Source organism: Balaenoptera ricei, chromosome 7, assembly GCF_028023285.1.
Source record: "Balaenoptera ricei isolate mBalRic1 chromosome 7, mBalRic1.hap2, whole genome shotgun sequence".
NCBI classification, from domain to species: Eukaryota; Metazoa; Chordata; class Mammalia; order Artiodactyla; family Balaenopteridae; genus Balaenoptera; species Balaenoptera ricei.
In genome coordinates, this window is record NC_082645.1 from 85464515 (window position 1) to 85485015 (window position 20501).

At 38.0% G+C, this 20501-nt stretch overlaps 1 protein-coding gene across 5 annotated transcripts in view; it reads right to left on the minus strand.

Annotated features, from left to right (window-relative positions):
- SATB2 (SATB homeobox 2) overlaps window positions 1–20501 on the minus strand; it is a 192684-nt gene that overhangs the window by 164391 nt on the left and 7792 nt on the right. For all 5 annotated transcript variants that reach the window (XM_059928421.1, XM_059928420.1, XM_059928422.1 and 2 more), the window contains one exon: window positions 19955–20182. In XM_059928421.1, coding sequence (XP_059784404.1) covers window positions 19955–20123 — 169 coding nt within the window. In that variant the 5' untranslated portion in view covers window positions 20124–20182. The remainder of the gene's footprint in view (window positions 1–19954; window positions 20183–20501) is intronic.

The window sequence follows — 20501 nt, forward strand, 5'->3', positions numbered from 1 at the left end:
TTACAAAATATTTTTTTTAATTGTGACCAGCACTGGCATATCAAATGCTTATTTACTTATATGTCCGGTTTATTCCCCATTGCATGTAAGACATGTAGTGAATAATATAAAATAGATTTCCTCCAAATTATCTCTGTGGTCATTCATTTATCCAACTCTTACTCCCTGAACACCTACTGTGTGCCAGCTATCCCTCGTGGCTCCAGTGATACAAATGAAAACAAGCCTTACCTTGCTCCTGCCCTCAATGCAGTTGAAAAGTGTTGTAAAATCTTCCTAAGCAAGCATAATGGCATTTTATAGGACCCATTCATGAGAGTCCTTACCAGCAGGGAATAGCCCCCATTTAGACCTTTTAACTCTTACATACTAGTATATGATCTTTGTCCAAGGAAGTAGGTTGATTTCTGTTTTTAATGATTTAAACGTAAGCACACATAAGGTCGTGCAGTCAGTGGTGCCATAAGCTACTTCACCACTAATACCTGTGTGTACATAAGTTTCAATGCTGAAAATCCATGTGCAGTTCCTAATGTCAACATCTAAGTGTCACTCATCTGGGAATCACAGATAAGGCCTTTAAATGAATCCAGTTGCTCCACAAGCTATCATGTATCCATTACTTAGGAACCATAAATCTTCCTCAAGTCTATGGTCAACTGAAAAAACTTAAGACCCCATTAATTATTTTTAATAATATTAACAGTTCATGAGTTAGAGATGAAATACAATACTAAAGCACAAGGATCTATACCATGCAGAGATTTATGTTTTGAAAATGGCAATGACCAAAATATTTCCTAAATGTTTTAGTTCAGTGAGTAAAGGAAGCAACTGTTATGACATGACAGCAATAACTCCTCACAGTCAAAAAGCAAGCACCAGTCCCTCATAGGCAATCACCTACTTTCAAAAAAAGAAGAAAAAAAAAGGACTTTGAAGTCATTTATAAAACAAAACAGTATTAATCAGAAGTGTACAATAATAGAATCTGTTCTGAAAGCACATATACATCTGATACCAAAAACAATCATAAACAGGTTATATTTAATGACTAAAAAATGTACCTTTTTAGTAGAATTGGATCAACCTAAACAATGAAATCTTTACAATGAAACGCAATTTTTACAAAAGAAGAAGAAGGCAGGAAAAATAGATGCAGTTACTAGTGACAATGACAAGAGAAATGAAAATGAGTAAAGCAGTACAATTGAAGTCAAATGTAAGGAAGAAGAAAATTAAGGCATAGGTTTTAAATGCCTTTAAAAACAGCAAATCCCTAGGAAAGAAAACTATAAAAGGATGAGTAGAAATATATATCAAAAAAATATACTTATCCATTTTGTCCCCCCATTTGCTCCAGGAAAAAAGAGGGGAAAAAAAGGAAGGAAAAGAAAAAAGTGACAATGGATGAAAGGATAGGGTGAGTATGTGGAAAGCACTTCAAAAAATAAAGAATGGGAAGAATTAATAGATAAGTTCCAACAAAAGAATAACAGCAATAAAACTAAACTGCATCTATAAAAATTCAGAAATGATCAAGAAGAAAAAGAAAGACACTCTTGTTCTAGCCCTATACCTACAGCTTATGGCATTATTTTTCTTTTATTGTAGCACAGACCCATCTTCAGATGATCAAGTAGAGAACTTTGAACCTTTTGATTATAAGCCTCGCTAAGCCTTTTACAATTGCAGGAGGTAAGCAAATGGTTTAATCTGGAGGACAGGCACACAGCCCTAGCCATTTGCTAAAAATTAAGAGCTGTCCTGACAATTGGGATAAATGGTTAATTCTGTTATCACAGAGGAAAAATAAGCAACGGGACTTTCTCTACTGGAAAAAAGCATTTTCCCAACTGTCATTAGTTACGATGCTCAATTGTCACTTTCATTATGACATGATCTCTGAAGAAGCGCACATAATGATGAAGCGTGAACCTGGTCTTCACCAGCACAGCCCTGGGAACAGAGGGAACAGAGGCGTGCGGGGAGAGGGCCGCTCTGCACCCGGGGGGCAGGCACTCTTAGGTGGAGCCCTGGCACTGCCGTACTAACCTGTGGGAGTGACCCTGGGAAATTTATCTGACCTCTCTGAGGCTCAAACTCCTCCCAGCTGAAATGCGAACAACAGCATCTACATCTTAGACTGGTTGCGACAATTAAACAGTGGAAGGTAGTTAAACTGTCTGACAGGTATCCCTCAAATAATGAAACCTATTTGGTTTTCTTTTTTATAAATTTATTTATTTATTTATTTTTGGTCGTGCTGGGTCTTCATTGCTGCGTGCGGGCTTTCTCTAGTTGCGGTGAGCAGGGGCTACTCTTCCTTGTGGTGTGCGGGCTTCTCATTGCGGTGGCTTCTCTTGTTGCGGAGCATGGGCTCTAGGTGCGGGGGCTTCAGTAGTTGTGGCACGCGGGCTCAGTTGTTGTGGCTCGCGGGCTCTAGAGCGCAGGCTCAGTAGTTGTGGCGCACGGGCTTAGTTGCTCCGCGGCATGTGGGATCTTCCCGGGCCAGGGCTCGAACCCATGTCCCCTGCATTGGCAGGCAGATTCTTAACCACTGCACCACCAGGAAGTCCCTATTTGGTTTTCTTTTTACAAAATCAGTATTAATACCACTTTACAGAGGAAAAAAAGAGACCAATCATTTTTTTCAGGGTCCATAATCAATGCCCATGATACTTCCTAAAAAGCATTTCTTCAGAATAAAAATTATACTAATAATCACTGAATGGCCTAATTACTGAAGATGCAAATAATAAAGGCTTAAAATGTTCAACAGGCCCACAGCAAAAGGGTGAAAAGTGTTAAAAGCACCATACTTTATATTCTAAAATAATTCTAAAATTGCCTGTCCAATACAGGAGCCACAAGTGGTGACGGAGCACTTGAATGTTGACTAGTCCTGCGTTGAGATGTGGCGTGTGACATACACACTCAATTTCAACAATTTAATACCAAAAAATAAAAAAATAATTATATTTAACACAAAAAAAATTTTTATGAACTGCATGTAGAGATAATATTTTAGATACATTGAGTTAAACAAAATGTATTATTAAAATTAATTTCACCTGTTTCTTTACCATTTCTTTAAAAGAAGCTACAAGAAAATTTAAAATTATACACGCGGCTCTTATTACATTTCGATCAGACAAAGCTGCTCTAAGCAATCTGCCAAATACCAACATATTCAACGGCTTTTCTGACCCAGGATAAATACACCACAAACTGATAAGCAGGACAATTGTACAATTGTCTTGATGCCCCTCACTTATCTTTCCTCTGTGTTCCAGATCTTAGGAGACTTGAGTACAGATGTATTCTTGGTTAAACTCCAATATCTAACGTGATATCTTCTCCGCATCACTGAGCAAATTGTAGGCTATTGTTTAATTCCTAATTATATTAATCCAACTTCTTTATTAAAGAAAAGCTTTTTTTCCCCTTTCCTTCATTTTAGAGAACAATTACAGTGTTCAGGAAATGACAAGACATTGGCATGAATGTGATCCAAGGAACAAGTACTCTTTAATGGGCTAGATCTAACCTAACAGAGAAAGATGAAAGAAGGTCCAGAGGCAGGGGGTCTAGATGACAGGGTTCTACCGCCTTCTGCGAAAGCTGGACACAAAACAACACTCTCATTTGCACAGGGCTTCCTAAGTCATCGTGTACTCTGACATACATACTTACCTTTGTTTCCTCCCCACGTTTACCCTGTGGGAGGGTTATTATTACTCTCATCTGATAAATGAGAAAGCTGAAACTACAGGAAAATAAGTAAGATGTCCAAAGAAACCAAGAGAGGAAAGAATAGAGCAGCTCCGATTAACCAACTTTAAAACCCAAGCACGCAGCTTTCTTGGGGGTCGAAAACAACACTCCAAAACCCATGTCCACAGAAATCTAAAGGCGTGGGCTTTTAGTAAAGGACCGTTCACCACACTTGCTGTGTCCAGTGGGTGACCTGCGTCGCTTGTAAGTGAATTTACCTTTCAATGGCCTATCACCTGTCAGGCACTGTGCTGGGCGCAGAGGAGGAACCAAACACGGATCCTGCCCTTCAGTCACTCACAGACAAAGAAAGGCTCAAATAATGGGTCCTTCTCTAGTGTGGTGCGCACGGCCTCCGGTCTCCTCCCCAGCCCCTTTGCCTCCTGGGTCCACCTTCATTCCTGGACCTGCCCCCTGAATGACAGGAGCCAGTCTGAGATGACAGGAGGCCAGCCTTTCTCCTCCCCTCTTTCAAAGGGCTCCTAAAACCATCTGTTTCCAAAAGGAAGGCAGCCACAGGGCCCACTCCCTTCCCTTGGGCCGGCAGTAGATCTGGTTCTATTACCTGAGAAGGTCCCTGGGCTAAATGAAGATTACAAAGGCTTTAGGGCAGAGTCTCTCATATGTATCTGTTCTTTGTATAAAACTGAACCTGGAGTAAAACATCACGCTCAGCAACCACCACAATCAATAAATCATAGAACCCCAGAAACACTGAAACAAATTCTACCCCAGAAAGCAAGTGAATAATACAGGGTTTTCCAGAGGACTGGCAGGGAAGGGAGTGAGGGGTGGCAACTATCTTTTCTTATTGCAAATTTACTAGAAAAACAAAACCACCACTTCCTTGCTCTATAACCTCATATCCTCTCCCTCTCTGTCTCTCTCTCACACACGCACAAGCACACACTCACATTCACACACACACCCTGCGTCACAGACAAGAATAGAAAGAACTCACCAATATTAACCTCTAGATGCTTCCTCCCACCCTAAAACAATAAAGGCAAGTTTGAGCGCCAAGAATTGCTCCCGGAAATAGAAAGAAAGGATAGGGGGTTCCTCACCTCCTTCTTGGGGTCCCAGGCAAAATTTCAAAATGCATCAAGTGTGTCTTCCCTACTCTCTTCTTTTCTGCTCCTGCCCTTCACTCCCAGGGACTAACCTCCTGAGCTCTGGTGGCCCCAGGCTCCACATTCCACTCCAGCCTCCCATTCCCCCAGGGGCTGAAATTCCAAAGAGATTAATAGATAAAAAGATGCTACACTTTGCTGTTTTAATGGCTTGGTAGTCCCTTAATTTCCTCAGATATATTTTCATTGTAAAAGAAGTACATTGTATCCCACATTAACTTCTAATGGAAAGAATTTCAGGTACTGTCATAAAGAAAAACATGCTTTCACCAGTCTTGGGGGGGAGAGCAAAAGCATCTGGGGGCAAAGGAGCCACCCACAGGTGGCCCAGAGGACCTCCAAGCTCCCCTAAACTGCTCCACTTTCCAAAGTTCCTTTCTGTCTTTTGCTTGTGAACTACAGATTCTCAGAAGGATTCATTCATTTGTTTTTGTTGTTGGTTTTGTTTTTAACTCTTCCCGAAGAGGAAGCAGGAGCTGAGACAGAGGTGGGACAGCTGAAAGTCCCGGGTCTTTAACAGGTGGAGGACCAGTCAATCCTACAATTATGGGGAAGGCAAAATGCGCTTAATAATTACTCTAAAGTGCAAATGAGCCACATATGCAGAAATTCGATCTCCTGTTCATCCATGACCCAGTTGCTTAGACCTCAGAATTAGGCCTCCGAGTAAAGTTTTAACAATATAGCTCCTTGATGCCACTTCCTCTATGGGGAGGTGAGGAGAGGTAAGACTACCAAGAAATATTTTATTTTCAGAAATCTCTCTAGTAAAACCAGACACTACTTTGCAGCCCCTGGGGCAGATCTTAACTTTGGAAGATAAGAACAAAAAATAGGCCAGGGGTAGGGATGGCCTAGTAAACTCTGGTCCTCTCACTTATCACCTCAAAGGCTCAAATTGGGTTTAAAGTGGTAGGGAAGGGAGATGGGTTCTGGTCTTCCAGATCTCTGATTCCAGGCCTGTCCCCAAACTGAGAGGCCACAATTCAACCTGAAGTCAGATCTGAAGGCTGAAGGATAAATTCCAGGTCTCTCAATACTCTTCAGTTATAGAAATGCAGTGGCAGGATCAAGTTGGCCTGGCAATCTGCAAAACAGGATTTTACAGGCACACAGGAGGCACAGTGTGGCTACTTATCTAAACAAAAATGCCTGAGCTACACCTGGGAACACAGCCACAGCAAGCCTGACCCAAGGAACTAAATTCCCAGCTGTCAGGAATGTCCAGTTAGAGTGAACGAGAGGCCGGTCTTTTCCTTCTCCAACATGAACTGGACTTAGATTAAGTCTTCACCCTCCCACTCTCCCTTCCACTCCCAGGCTGACCTGCAGCAGGCCCAAAAGAAATGTTTGCTTATTTTAACAAAGTGCTAATTCCACCTAGACATTAGTAACCACCATTAATAGGCAGTGTCGGTTCTGGAAGTCCCATGACTCCCTAGCCACCTAACTTGTCCACATCACTTTGGCCCGACTACACAGCATTCAGCATTGGTAGACAAGGAAAGCTTTCTAGGAAAGGATCCGCACAAGTGGATTCAGGAGCTCACTCCATGTTCTCCGGGGGAAGCGCACCAGACCACAGGGCCCTGCACGACCACCGTCCACAGAAATTGTTGGTTTATCACCACGAAGGCATCACAGTCAACTGGCGTAGGACTCTGTTGGGTAGCAGCGCTGTGCTCTGTGACTGTGCACATCCTGGAGCCCTGGGCATCTTAGCTGCAGTCCTACCCATGTCCTGCACTGAAGGACTGCGGCATCTCTTCTAAGTGTAGTAACTACAGAGAGACAAAATGTTTACTGATCCCAGAATCAAAAAAAAAATTTAAGAAAAGGAAAAAGAGTGGAATATGCAAGTTTGTGTATCACAGAAGAGTTCAAACATATGGCATATTGTGTAAGTATCCCCAAGTTCAAAACTAAATTCTTGAGGTTCTTGTCTCACTGGGTTAGAAATGCATATATTAGTAAGCCTTGAGACTCAATGGCATGCTGAAATGACTATACCATAATTCATCAACATTAGGATTTCCTTCCTCCGTTAAGTAGAATTTTATTCTGGAGGTTTCTGGGAGGATAATTTTTTAAATAGTATTGAACTAGAGATGTACTTGCCGCTCCCTTCATTCTTATTATCCTCTCTGGGAAAGCTATTTGCAACTCAGAGCCCCAGGAGTCAAAAAAGGAGTTAATAAAAATTATCTTTATACTAACATTTGCTTCGTCATCTCAGGTTTTGAGCTCTGCCTTAAATGTTATTTTATCTAATTTAATAATTAAAATAAAAACCCTTGATTAATTTCTCCAGTGTACTGGTAAGGAAAGCTTAACTGTACTGAGGTTCTCTAGCAAGGAATTAATAAAGGAATCAAGCACTCGGCTCTCAATAAGACAAGACTACCCAGATTTCTAGTGGGAATATTTCAGAGCACAGGCATGTTTTCTTTGGGGAGTTTAACTCACCAAAATTATTAAAAATTGAGATCAAACACTGGTGCAAAGCCCCAAAGGAAATCATACTAGAGTGGAGAGATTTTTATCAAATAAAACCCTGAAAAGGTAAAGTTTTTATAGTGAAAAATAAAGACTTTCTCCCTTACAAGAGGAAATCCTACTGTCTATGTTTAGGGTTCAAACAGCAAAACATATATGGATGTTTAATAGACGTATAAAGATCGTCACTGTGAAATGAACGCAGATTTCACAAGGCCGAGCTTAAACAGACAGGCAGCCATTACCATCCTTTCCCAACCACTAAAAGCCACTCTCATTCTTACACCCAACAAATGCCTCCACTGAGATGTAATAGCAACCAGGTCCTGGAAATGGCTAACACTGGGAGAAGAAAAAGAAAAGAACAGGAGGAGAGAGCAAGAAAGTCAAAATCATGCTGTGTATTCTGCAGTTCCCTAAGAGGACACTGGGCCCTCTGGATGGCAATACATAGGACATTATTATTGTGACTGAGATGAAGTTAATAAAACCCAGCGTACAGACTGGGGAAACTCGGGTCCCCACTGATGGAATACTTCCCACACAAGATATTTTAAGCTTATATGTACCTGTACAATTTATAGCAATTACTTAAACAAGAAAAACAGAAAAGAGAAAACTAGTATATTGTTTTTTTTCACGTTAGGATTCTAAGACATCCCCTTTATAATTTATATCATTTCTAAAAGACACTATTAAGTTTGATATTAAAAAACCAAAGAGACCGTTTCAGCCACTGCACGTAAATCCATTGAAACTCTTATTCTCATTCTTAATGTTATCTAAAGGATACCACCCAACCAAAGGAGGAAAGTTATTCCATTTTTAACTCTTTGAAAAGTGTCACAAAAAACCTTTTTTTTTTTTTCTCCTGGAAAAAAAAAAGTCATAAATCTTTATCCTAAAGAAAATGTTAAGTTTCTACCTTCCTTAAAAGCACAGAAACCCTGGAAGAGCACTGTACTATTTTAAATTGGGGGTAATCCCAGATATGGACTATCTCAACCTCAGAAAGATTTCATTCTCCCTAGATTCCCTGGATTCACAAGCTCTTCAACTCTAGAATAATTTCTGAGCCATAAAATGAAGCATATTAGTATAGTTTCTCCCCATTCCCTGAGAGGCCACAATTTCAAAATAGTTCTCATCTCACAAGCTCAACACAAGATAGAAAGACAAGGCAAAGGCTCTTTTTCCAAATCTGCATTAAAGAGAAAGGGGTTCTTTTGGAGGCTAACTCAGAGGTGTAGGTTTAGGCTTGTAGGTGAACTCCTTCAACCTCCTGCCATACTGACTGCAACGCTGTTATCTTAGCACCATCACTGCCCAGGTCCAGGTAAAGATGATAAAAGAAACTATACCGAACAGCTTCGGTGAATATAGGTTCATTTCTTTACTTTGCTAATAGAAGTAGGATCGACAAACAGATATGTTTTCAGAGAGCAAGCCTGTGTTTATTATATACATGAGAGGCTGGCTGTGAGAAAGACGACTTCACTGACTCACATCAAAGGAAGAAAAGAGCTGCGTCTCAAAAGCCTTCCTTGGTTAAAAAGAACTGTCTCCCTCAAACCTGCTTTCAAGCTATACATCAATCTTCAATATAATTATGTTTGACAGAATATAACCTCTCGGCAGTTAACTTGTTTACAATAAATGCTTAGTTTGGGTACATGGACTGTATTTCAGTCTTATAAATATCAAACGCAAACCTACAACACTCCCATTATGGAGCTGAGAATTATCTAGCTATAAATCTTTTTACTGGGGGACTGAGGGAATTACTTTGCAGCTTGTTTTCCACTAACCACTTGGAACAGTGTGAAAAGAGGTACATTTATACTCTGACCCTGTGCTAATTGGAATTCTATACATTTCCATGGGAGAGTGTGCAGTATCAATTCTGAATATGAAGGTCAGCCCCCAGACAGTTTTGCCATGGCAGCAAAAATATACACATGCAGCAAAATGGTTCTTACTGAAGTCATGGCATTTTCCTCCAGTTCTTTTTCTCCTCCAAGTCTCTTGGGAACTAATGGCCATTTGTGATGGCATTGGCAGGCTTTCAATAGTAAGCTCTAGTTTGGGGGGCGGTGGGGTTTGGTTATAAGTTACCTGTAAAAACGTGCTAAAGGCTCAAGCTTACTATATGAATGGACCTGTAAATAGAATGAGTTGTGCTGAATATTACCTGGAGATCCATTTGAGAAGGAAAAAAAAATCAGAATCACCTGGTTTACCCTTGTAAAATGTCTTTACTTGGGTCTTAAATGTGTAATAACTTCCCTTTTCACTAACAATTTGCTCCTCTTATAATACTGCTCCTCAATAATGAAGGGTGTTTGGTCATCTAATACCACATCTGCCAAACCTACATACAGGACAAAATCTTGTCTAAATGGAGCCTGGTAAGCTGAAAGCCGGCAAAGCTTCAGGAGAACCCTGGCTTAGCCTCACTCTCCTCCATGAGCGATTTCCAGGCATGCATTCTTCCTAGCGTTCTGAACACTTTCTGGTTTGCAGATCATGACAACTGATCATCACAGGATTTCCTCAATTGTTTCTTAATTTCACAATTACCTTGTAACCAGATTCCTATAATAACTCAACTTTAACATAGTATTAATATCATATATTTAAAAGATCATTTTAAGAATCCTAGTTTAAGTATATTTTCCAAAATAACAAATACTGGGAAATTTAGTCCCTTTATTACTTAATACTGAGATCCCAACTTCTTTCCTTCTAGTCAATGCTATAATTTCAGGTGACATAAAGAATTTTTTACATCTCTCAGCTTCTAATAAATAAGACAGGTAACTGATTTGTAAGTTTCAAGGGTCCTCAAATATAACTTTATTAAGAAAAATTTGCCACATGACTTTAGTATGAGAGAGGGGAAAATATTTTCATTGCATTAGCAGCCTCACAGATCTTTTTTGTTAATATCAAAAGCACTAGTTTGCAATATGAACTAATGGAAAATTGTTAAATTCACCTAAAATAATCACTTCTTTTTTTGATTTAAATAAGCCCTTTTAAAACCTTGACTATTTAACTGCTATTTACTTAGGGGAGGGGAGACATGGAGAAGGTGACTGTATGAAAAAAAAAAAAAGGGGGGTTTTTTCTGATTGTACAACAAAAATTCCCTCCAAGGCAAAAAGGCATTATGCCAAGTTCCACCCAGAATTAATGTTTAGGTTTAAATTATAAAGCCCAGAAAAAAAACGGAACCACTAATAGACCCTTAAAGCTCGTGGCATTCGTCGATGATGTTAGGTTATGTAAATGTTAAAACTGAAAAACCTTTTGCTGACAAAAAGTATTTTAATGAAGGCACTATTAACTAGACTCTCTAAACTGAATTTTTTTTTTTAAAAAAAGAAGCTTTTTGAGCTGTATGACATAAATTCCAGTCTGAAAGGGATTATGCTTGGGACAATTCTGGGATCATGAGACCTCCACCAGGAAGGGCTTACTGCCTATCTTATTCCTTTCATTTTGCTCTCAGGAAGGTTTTTAAATATTGAACCCAAGAAAACTCTTAGCTACAGACCAAAGAAACAGTCTCTAACTCTGTCAACTAAGTCCAACCTTGGGCTCCAGCTGCTTTGATGGCCAACACCATTTGCGGTTTTAGTATCCGCACAACGAGCAGGGGTTAACTCCACTGTCTGGGCTAACTCCACTTTCATCACCCAAGTTTCCAGGCACACGCAATTCTATGAATAGAGTAAGAAATACAGCCTAGGGTGAAAGAACGCTAGCCACTGATTTCAGCGGCTGCCAGCCAGCTCGCTCCAAGTTGCTGAAAGCTCTACTCTGGGTAATGAGGGCTGGAGGCTCAGCAGTGTGAAGGATTATCGATTCATTGGTTCCAATGATTGCAGATGGAGGCCAGAGCCTGTGCATCTCAGGTGACAGTCTATGTCACCTACATGAATGGCAGGTGATGTGTCCATGTGGAAACTCGGGGTCCCCAACAACCCCACGTGAACCGAGAAGAAATAAGGGTGCTCATTATTCACCTTCAACTTTCTCCCTCCCCTTCAGCCAGGGGAGGAAGAACAGCAGATCCAGGGACCACACCTAACCCTTACTTTGCAGGACTTTGTAACAAGAGGAACATTCATTACTTTTTACTTCCATTTACATAGGTGAAAAAGAGAAAGAGAGAGAGAGAGAGAGAGCAGGTAGTTACACCTCAGGTAGAATATAAGAAACTGATTTCCCGTCGTAAACTGTATACGAAGACAAATCAGTGAGCACTTCTCATGTCTCCTGAGCAACTACCTCCCGGGGGCTCCTCTCTGAACTTCCCAGGGAGAAGCAAGAACCAAATGGTCTCTCCCCAAAACAGATTTTAGCTAATAAATACAGCAAAGTAAGTGAAAAGTACTTGAGTTATTCTGCATCTTCTTCAAGACTAAAAATTTGTACGTTGTGTGACAGGTCCCCCTCATTTTTCTTAATGATGTTTTTATTATTCTTTCACTCAATTAAAGCAGAAATGGATATTGCATCTTCTGACTGTATAATTGTTATTGTAATCTGTTTTCGATCACTGCTTGGGAAATGGGTCCGAAACAACATAAACTCTCCACTGCCTCAGAAGGCATGTCATTTTCTTTTACTACGACACTTAAAGAGACATTTATCATGCCGCTCTGTTAGCATCTTTGGGTTATGACTAAAGAAAGCTCTTGTTCTGTTAACCAAAAAGAAATAATAATAATGTTTTGAAAACATTGCTATTTGAAGAGTTTTGATATGAATGCGTTTTCCTTACAAGCTAGCAATTTTTGCTTTTCTTATATGTATATATAAATAATGGGAACAAATGCAAGAAAAACATGCAATTTTAATACGGGGAATAATCAGGAAATTTGAAAATCAATCTTAGTCAGTTATAAAAGAATGGATACACTTGCTTTCTAGCCAAATTTTTTTTAAAAAGTAAAAAATATTTTTAAAAGATATAAAGATATCTGTGCTTAACATTATGAAATTAAAATTGTTTCTATGAAAAGTGAAAATCACCTCTGTCAGATCTTAGTGCTTTGGAAAACATTTTCTCTAACTAGAGTCTCTATTAATTTTGTTCATATCTGTGCAAGTCTTCAACAAAACAAAGAAAGTCACTGAGCTGCTGTGCACATTTCAATAACTGTGCAACCATCAGTAGGCACCAAACATTTACTCTGGTGTGAAATGCACCCCCCTTTTCATATACGGTAGCTTGAAGGGTTTCCCCTTAACTTTTTAATCTTTTTTGTTACGTTATGCTATAGTTTAACAGCCCACTGTGCTAAGGTAGAACTCCATTCCAATGATAAGGCAACTAGTTAAGGGCAGAACCTAATCTGCCTCACCCACTAGCCAACAGTAATAATACTGGGAGCAATTTAAATTGAAATATACATCCCCCAGAGAGTTTTACTACCCTAATGTGTCATAAACACAAATAATATTCTTACTACAATATAAGACTGCCATAATTTGTTCATAACTTTATTGCAAGGTTCAAATTCTTGAAATTTCTATTAAGGATTTTTCTTCATTTTAAGCATTTGTCAAACTAGTAACTATAATATTCACTAGTTTATTTAAAAAATTTTTAAAGGTATACACATCAATTAAAAATGGAAAAAACACACACCATAAACCCAATTGCCATAATTGTATATCTATGGCACATTTACTCCATTTTAGGTCATTTTTACCTGGTTAATAAAAAATCTGGAATAAGTAAAACTTTGCAAATGAGAAGCCAAAGACAAGTTGTAGAAGACAATTTCTGATGCAGCCTTTCACTGCCTCGTAATTATACTGATTTTACCCATAATTTTTAAATCACTTGCTATTAAACAGCAAAACAATTCTGTTAATTGAAAGCAAAAAAAATTATATGTATAGATGGAGTTCCATGATTTTGAAAACTCCACCATAGAGCATTTTTACATAAACACTATACAGCATGAAGTCCTTGTGGGGCTTGTTTCATGTAAAAGAAGAAAATAAATGTTTGGTTGCTCACTGACTTCAGAAAATAAAGAAAATCACACACTATAGAGGCCACATCTGTACTTTTTTGGAAATCTGTAAGTCCTCAACTGGCTTTTGTTTCAACTCATACCTCAATTCCACTCAGGGCAGTCTACTTTGACTTTGAAATATCTATCGTATTACCCGTAAGTAGTAAGATGATGAATCCTTTGTATATAAAAATCAGTTTTTAACACATAGACATTTCCAAACCTCTGTTGCACCTTAAAATAAAAGGAATTCACGGCTCTCCACATTGACACCCTAAATTAAGGATGGAGAGCAGTGATAATTGGAAGTGAGAAAGGCCCAATACAAAGTCAGCAGAAGGAAATCACTCATTTTTAAATCGCTATAAAGAAAACAAAAGGCAAACTGTCTTCTTCATTTTTTGAGCTAAGCATAAATGTCTCCTACTTGAAACCATTTTCAGTTCTTTTCTTTCTCTCTCTCCCTCTCCCTGTCCCTTCCTTCCTTCCTTCCCTGCTTCCTTCCTTCCTTTCTTTCTTTCTTTCTTTTTTTCCAAAAAGTAATGAGTTAAAATGTATGAGTTAGATCCAACATTTCACTGCTGTTCTTATTCTTGGGGAGTTCGGGGGGAAGGGGGAACTTGCTGCCAAAGCTTCAGAAAAGAGAGTTTAGGCTGCTAATTTTCCGTTCACAAAATCTAAATTCCCCTTATGCATCTCACACAACTCATGAAATAATATGAAACAGTATTATATCACTGCAAATTGAGACATTTTTATCAAAATAAAGAGTGATGATGCCAACATTTCATTTGTCATTTCCCACTTGTCACTTTCCACTGACAAACTGTTACACATACAACTTTTGTCAAATGCTCCATCCTTAAATATGTTCCAAAATGCCATTGTATCTCAGCATTCATGTAAGGAAGATAGTAAAGCTATGTTACCACACGTTAGTTACATAGGTTAAAAAAAAAGCCTACTTATTAGGTAAAAGAGTATAAATAACTTTATTTACATGCTATGTAAGATAAAGTATGACTTCTTGAAATGAAATAAACTATGTACATATTTTTTGCACCTAATGTGAGATTACTAGTTACAAAAAACTTTTTAGTGATGAGAAATTGTCATTTTGCTCTATACTGGAAACATAAAGTTTTCTACCTTATTTTCAGTCAAAAAAAAAAAAAGAAACCTAAACACTCTAAAAAGACCAAAGAAAATAATACAATTTGAACTCATCTAACTCTGTCAATTTGTCTTTTTTATATATCATATAAACTGTCTCCACATTGAATCTTAAAAAAAAAAAAAAAAGACTTTTAAATTATCAAAGTAGCACCACCAAATTTGACTGCTTACCAGATACGCCTTGTCAGATATACCAAACAATTACTATGTCTTGCCTGGAATAAGACTGATTTCCATATTCTTAAAATAACTCAAAATTAATATTCTTAGATATCTAATAAATTATGATTAGTCTGTTTCCCTCCCTACAGAGATAGATAGGCAAAATATATACACACATTCACACAAGGAGAAAAGAATTAACACAGGATATCTAATATGTACAGACTGATACTCTTAGTCACAACCCCCTGAAAAAAGAGGATACTGCTTATTGTCCGCAGTGGTTAAAAAACAGATGCCTTAAGGGACATCTATGTAGTTCTAACACACACACACACACACACACACACACACACACACACACACATTTCACTGCAAATGATCTTGAATATATAATGGTCAGTGGGGTTTCTACTGATGGAATATAAGGCTTCCAAAATTACTCAAAACATCAAATTATGCTCAAGACTTTGAGGGGCGGATACCCTATGTTCTGTTTAATGTGTATGTTCCATTGCATATATTTTTTTAACCAAGTATATCTTTATTTTAATAACAGGCCAAGGACTGAAAACACTTTAGAGAGGGCTATTTTTCTACCTCAGCAAAACTACAGAGGACATGCTAGATTGTTGGATGACCCCAAAGCCTAAGTTCATTCTATTTAAAAGATCTTAAACCCTTAAAAAAAAAAAAAAAAAAAAGTGGAGTACAAGACCGAAATACAACCTTTTCACTTTTAAAGTAATAACATGAGTCTTCCCTACAAGCATAATGGTATACATCCTAGGTTAAAATGAATTTAATGAGTTTTCTCCATTTTGCCTATGTTGACAATACGTTTCAAATTTCTAAATATTTTATACATTTCAATAGGTCAATATCTACACTCTTTCGTATCTGCCCTCCTTTCAAAAAGTAAAACATCTCTCTACAACTGCTCATATGGTGACTACACCTGACCTGAACTGCATTTCTTTTACTCTTATCTAAAAGGAAATGTTCCACATGCAGACAATTAAACTAACTGTTGTTGTAGACAGTGTTCAGCTCTAAATGAGGCCCTGCGCAACAATCATGATCACATTTGCTTCCCTATTTGAGTACATCAGTGTGTATTGCATAATGATTTTTTCCCCCTTGCAACAAGACAGTTATGTTCTTGAAAAGGCTGCCTGGTAGCAAGAAGAATAGGTTTACTTCGGGTCAAAGAGTTACAAGATAACTTCAATAGACAATTCTTCAACAAAATTGAAGTTATTTTAAAAACTAATTTTTCCCAAAAAAGCTAATTTTTTTCCAAAAAATCAAGATATTCTCAGTGTTTAAACATTTTTCCTTGAACTCTAGAAGATCTAACACAAAAAAAAAGTCATCAAAATTCATAGGAAAATGAAAAATATCAAAAAGATTTCTGATGTTTAATGCCTCCTATCAGCAAATACACCATCTGGTATACTCAAGCGCTGTTCATTCAGTTTAAATAAAGCTGTCTGAAAAGTTCTTCTTTAAGCCAAACATTAAAAAATGAAAATGCTTGTGTTAACAATGAATGAAGCACAGTAATTTATTGCTATTAAAGCACAACTGGCCAGCGCCTTTCAGCAGTCCAGGAGGAAAGCAGAATGCCTTGCTTCCTCTGGAAACTTGATTGGCATCACTTTCATTTTATGCTGTAGGTTGTGTGGCTGAAGCATTACATACAGCAGAACATTTTAGGTACTTATGCTAATGGCGGTAAAAGGATCATCTGATTCTTATATTCATCATCCTTAATAATCTTTTCTTTTTCTAAATCTTCAAATAGATCTGTAAGTTTTAATCAACAATTTCACAAATATAAATTTCCCCACCATTAATCATCCTTTTTCAAAATCCTTATGGAGTGAATTACTAGCTGAGAGAGGACGCCAATTCTAGTAAGTGAATGTTACCCAGCAGGGATATAAAGCTGTCAACACCATGGTGCTCTTGCTTGCTCTAAACTCTCTCCCAGCCTTCATATGTTTTTTAAAGAGATATTAGCCTTTTTTTTTTTCCAGGACCTTCTATAAAAGCTGACTGTCATACACATCTGAGCACTTATATTTTATTACATACATGCTTTAAAACGCACTGCTTAGATAAGAGCAAATATAGCCTACAAAGTGTTAGAAATACAAAACAAAACTGATCTACTTTCTAATAGTCTTCTAAAGCTAACCACATTGTAAACAACACACTCTTAAGCCCCCTATTAAAACAGAACCCTGAAGACTGTGACAGTGTTTCTACCACCTCATCCAGTCAAATCCAGACACTAAAATTATGTCTCTCTCTTTTTTTTTTAGTTCTCATCAAAAACATAGCAAACTCTCTCTCCCTAAAAAAGGTAGATAACAGCAACAGAATTTATTAGGGCAACCAATGCATTCAGAAGCATTTATTCACCTATTTATCAGAAGCGTAAGATAAACTGACATTTTATTGAGCAACCAATTAACTTAATGATTTCCCCTATTTTTATGGGGAGAGCATTTAAAAAGAGAATCACTAAAGATTGACAAATACATCCTCCCAAATTTTGAGCTCTATTTTTAAAATATATATTATTATAGCCATCTTTACAACATTGACAAGACTGCAATATATCTGAAAATGGTAATAAATGATGCAGAGCTACAAATATTTTTGTAGTTGTCTATACTTATTATATTGCTTCATAAAGAAAATTTAAACAAAAGGAGGTAGGGTGATAGAAATATAATCTATTTTATATTTACTCTGTTCTAAAAAAAAAAACTTATTTCAATTATAAAAGAACTGCTAAATAGAAATATATTTTAAACATTTTTAAAATTTAGAATGTGCATTTTTAAAAAGGCTTTCCTTTTCTCCAGTCTATATACATGATTAAAAGTCATAATGAAATAAAATTATTAACATCTCAATGTACATTTGGAAACTATATAAACTTAAACCCACAAAATAATCATTAACATTCATAAGAAAACTCTGTACTATTGAAATTTTATGTTCTAAGTTGATATATTTGAAAGCTTTCTAAATTAAAATCTTTCCAAACAATCTATTAAGATCTATCGAGTAAAATCTTTCTTTTAAAAAAAATCTTTAAAAATCCACCATAAGTAAACTATTGTAACCACTTTACTGTTAAGTATCATAAATGGTACTTATTGAGACAAAATAATGTCATCTTTATTTTCAGTTTGGGAAGCAGCTAAGACCTTTGATATTACTAAATTAAGTTAAAGCTCAGAAAAAAGTGACTATACCAGCTTGTCGAAACAAATTTATTATTCCTCACCAAGACTTAATAATATTTGTCTATATCAAATTTATGGTAAGTGGCCAAATGTGAATTATAGTCTCAGAAAATATGAAAAGTAACCACTATTTTACACTGAGGGTATCCCTGGGTCAACAAAATCAGGCAGTTTCCTTCAGTAAGATATACGGGGGAAAAAAACTTTTTGTAGGGAAGCACAATTGGTAACCATTACATTCTAAAATGTTTAGAGACTTCTTTCAATTTAGTGAGCTTAGAAAGAAACCAAAATTTCAGTCCAGGTTTTTCTCTTTAATGCATAAGGCCACTTTGAGAACACATCCTCTCCAAGGACTTCCAAAAGTTTTTCAATCCGACATTACCAGCACTTATCATACCATCTCACATTGGGTCCCACCATATTCACCATATATTTTTCTTTCTTATATGCATATACTAAAAAATGATCCGAAAAGTCCAAAGTTATTGCTTCACTCTCAAGACAACACATTAATAAACACTATTTCTAAAAAGTGAGTCACAAAACTACCAAGTTTTCTTTTGCTTCATTAAAGTATATCTTCAAGTCCCTAAAGTGAAAGATACATAAGCCACAATCTATGGTCAAATAATTTTGTTAAAGCTTTTAAAACTGAGAGAATGAGTGCTTCTCAAGGGAGATGATTAATATAAGGAACTAAGGCAAACCATCTTGGATGTCTACCATGAAGAAATAGTAATAGCAAAATAAGTAAAAATAAAAACCTGTTCTTTTATAAATTGTCTGTTGTCTGTTTATAAAATGTCTTTAAAAGGGACTGGATATTTCGAATTAAGGCTTTACTTGGAAATACAAACTATGGCTCTTTAGAACATGGGAATTTATCACTAACTTTTGCCAGGGTTTTGTTTCATTTCAGGCTGGCTAATATAAGAATTATATTAAACAGGCTACTACTGAAAATATTAGGGGGGAAAAAAAAAAACTTTTAGAAGCAAAAAAAAAAAAAAGATTAAACTAGTAATTTATGTCAAACAAAAAAACTGCATGCCATGTAGAACTGTGCATTTACATTTAAAAAACAACTAAGGAGATGTCAAATAAACCTCAAAATATTTTAATAATGTTTAAATTTCTTGCATATCTTTATTTTATAAAATTACTTTCCCTAACCACTTTAAAAGAAAGTGGTTGTTTAAGTAGCAAAAACTACGAAAGATTTTAAGTAATATTAAATTCTTGGAAAGAAAAACAGCACGTAGTCAATAAGACTACTATGCTATTTTTACCTGTTGTGCTATAATTCATAACAGAGTTACAAATGCATATGACTTTAAACTTTATTTTTAAAAAACGGTAGCATTAAAGTCTCTAAGGGCCTGACAGAGTCGTAGTGATTCTTTATTTCCCACTTGAAATGTGGCTGGAAATATTCCCAGTTGTTAATCATTTGTCTCGAAGCACTGTCCTAACTACAAAGTAACACCAACACTTGCTCCTGTACTAACCTGAGCATTAAACATTAGTCCATAAAAGCGAACGCACCTAAACTTCATCCCTACAGCAGATACTCTGAGGCAAGGCAAAAGAGTTAAATCACTAAAAAGCTCTCTAGGAAAATCTAGAAACAGTTAGCTGGCTGTGACATAAACCTGCCAACACCTCAGCACACAGTGGCAAAGTGCCCAAAAAATGCCACCCTCCGGGTAAACCACTTTCTTGTTTTAACTCGAGATGAAGCTACCAGTTGCAGAGGAGAGGCGACGGGGGCATTATTTGGCAACCTGGAATTCACTTCCTGTAATCCTACACCGCGACATCGCCTAATCAACCTGAACCCTGACACCCGGGCCTTTATCACCCGGCCGCGGGCTGCGCGCGCCTCCCTGCTCCGGGCTGTTACCTCCCACGGCCTTGGCCACGGCGCCGTTGGGCCTCCCGCGGGCTCCCATGGGGCTGCCGTTCTGCTCCAGCCGGGCCACCTTCACCGGGGGAGGACCCTTGACGTCGGGGCTGCCGCTCCGCCGGTCGGGGCTGTCCCGCAGACACGGGCTCTCGCTCCGCCGCTCCATGCTGCTCCGACTCGGAGACAAAGTTCCCACCGGCAGGTCGCAATAAAATGCACAGGGACCTAGGGAGGGGGCGGGGGGGGAAAGGGGGAGGGAAAAAAAAGAGGGAAAACCGCTCACACACGTGATAGACGTTTAGGCCAGTGGCAGAGCGCTGCACCAAAGCCACACAAACTTCCTCCCACGCTGCCCGAGGGGCCCGAACAGGGAAGCCGGTCCCAACCTTACACTGGGCGGCCCAAAGGAAACCCAGAACTTGGGGTGCCGCGACTCTGCCCAGTCGCTGCTCCCAGAAGTTAGCTCTGGGTCACGAAGTCCGCCCAGGGCGCCCAGAAGTAATCCATTCAATGGGACAGGGTTGACATAAACCGTTCTCCGGTG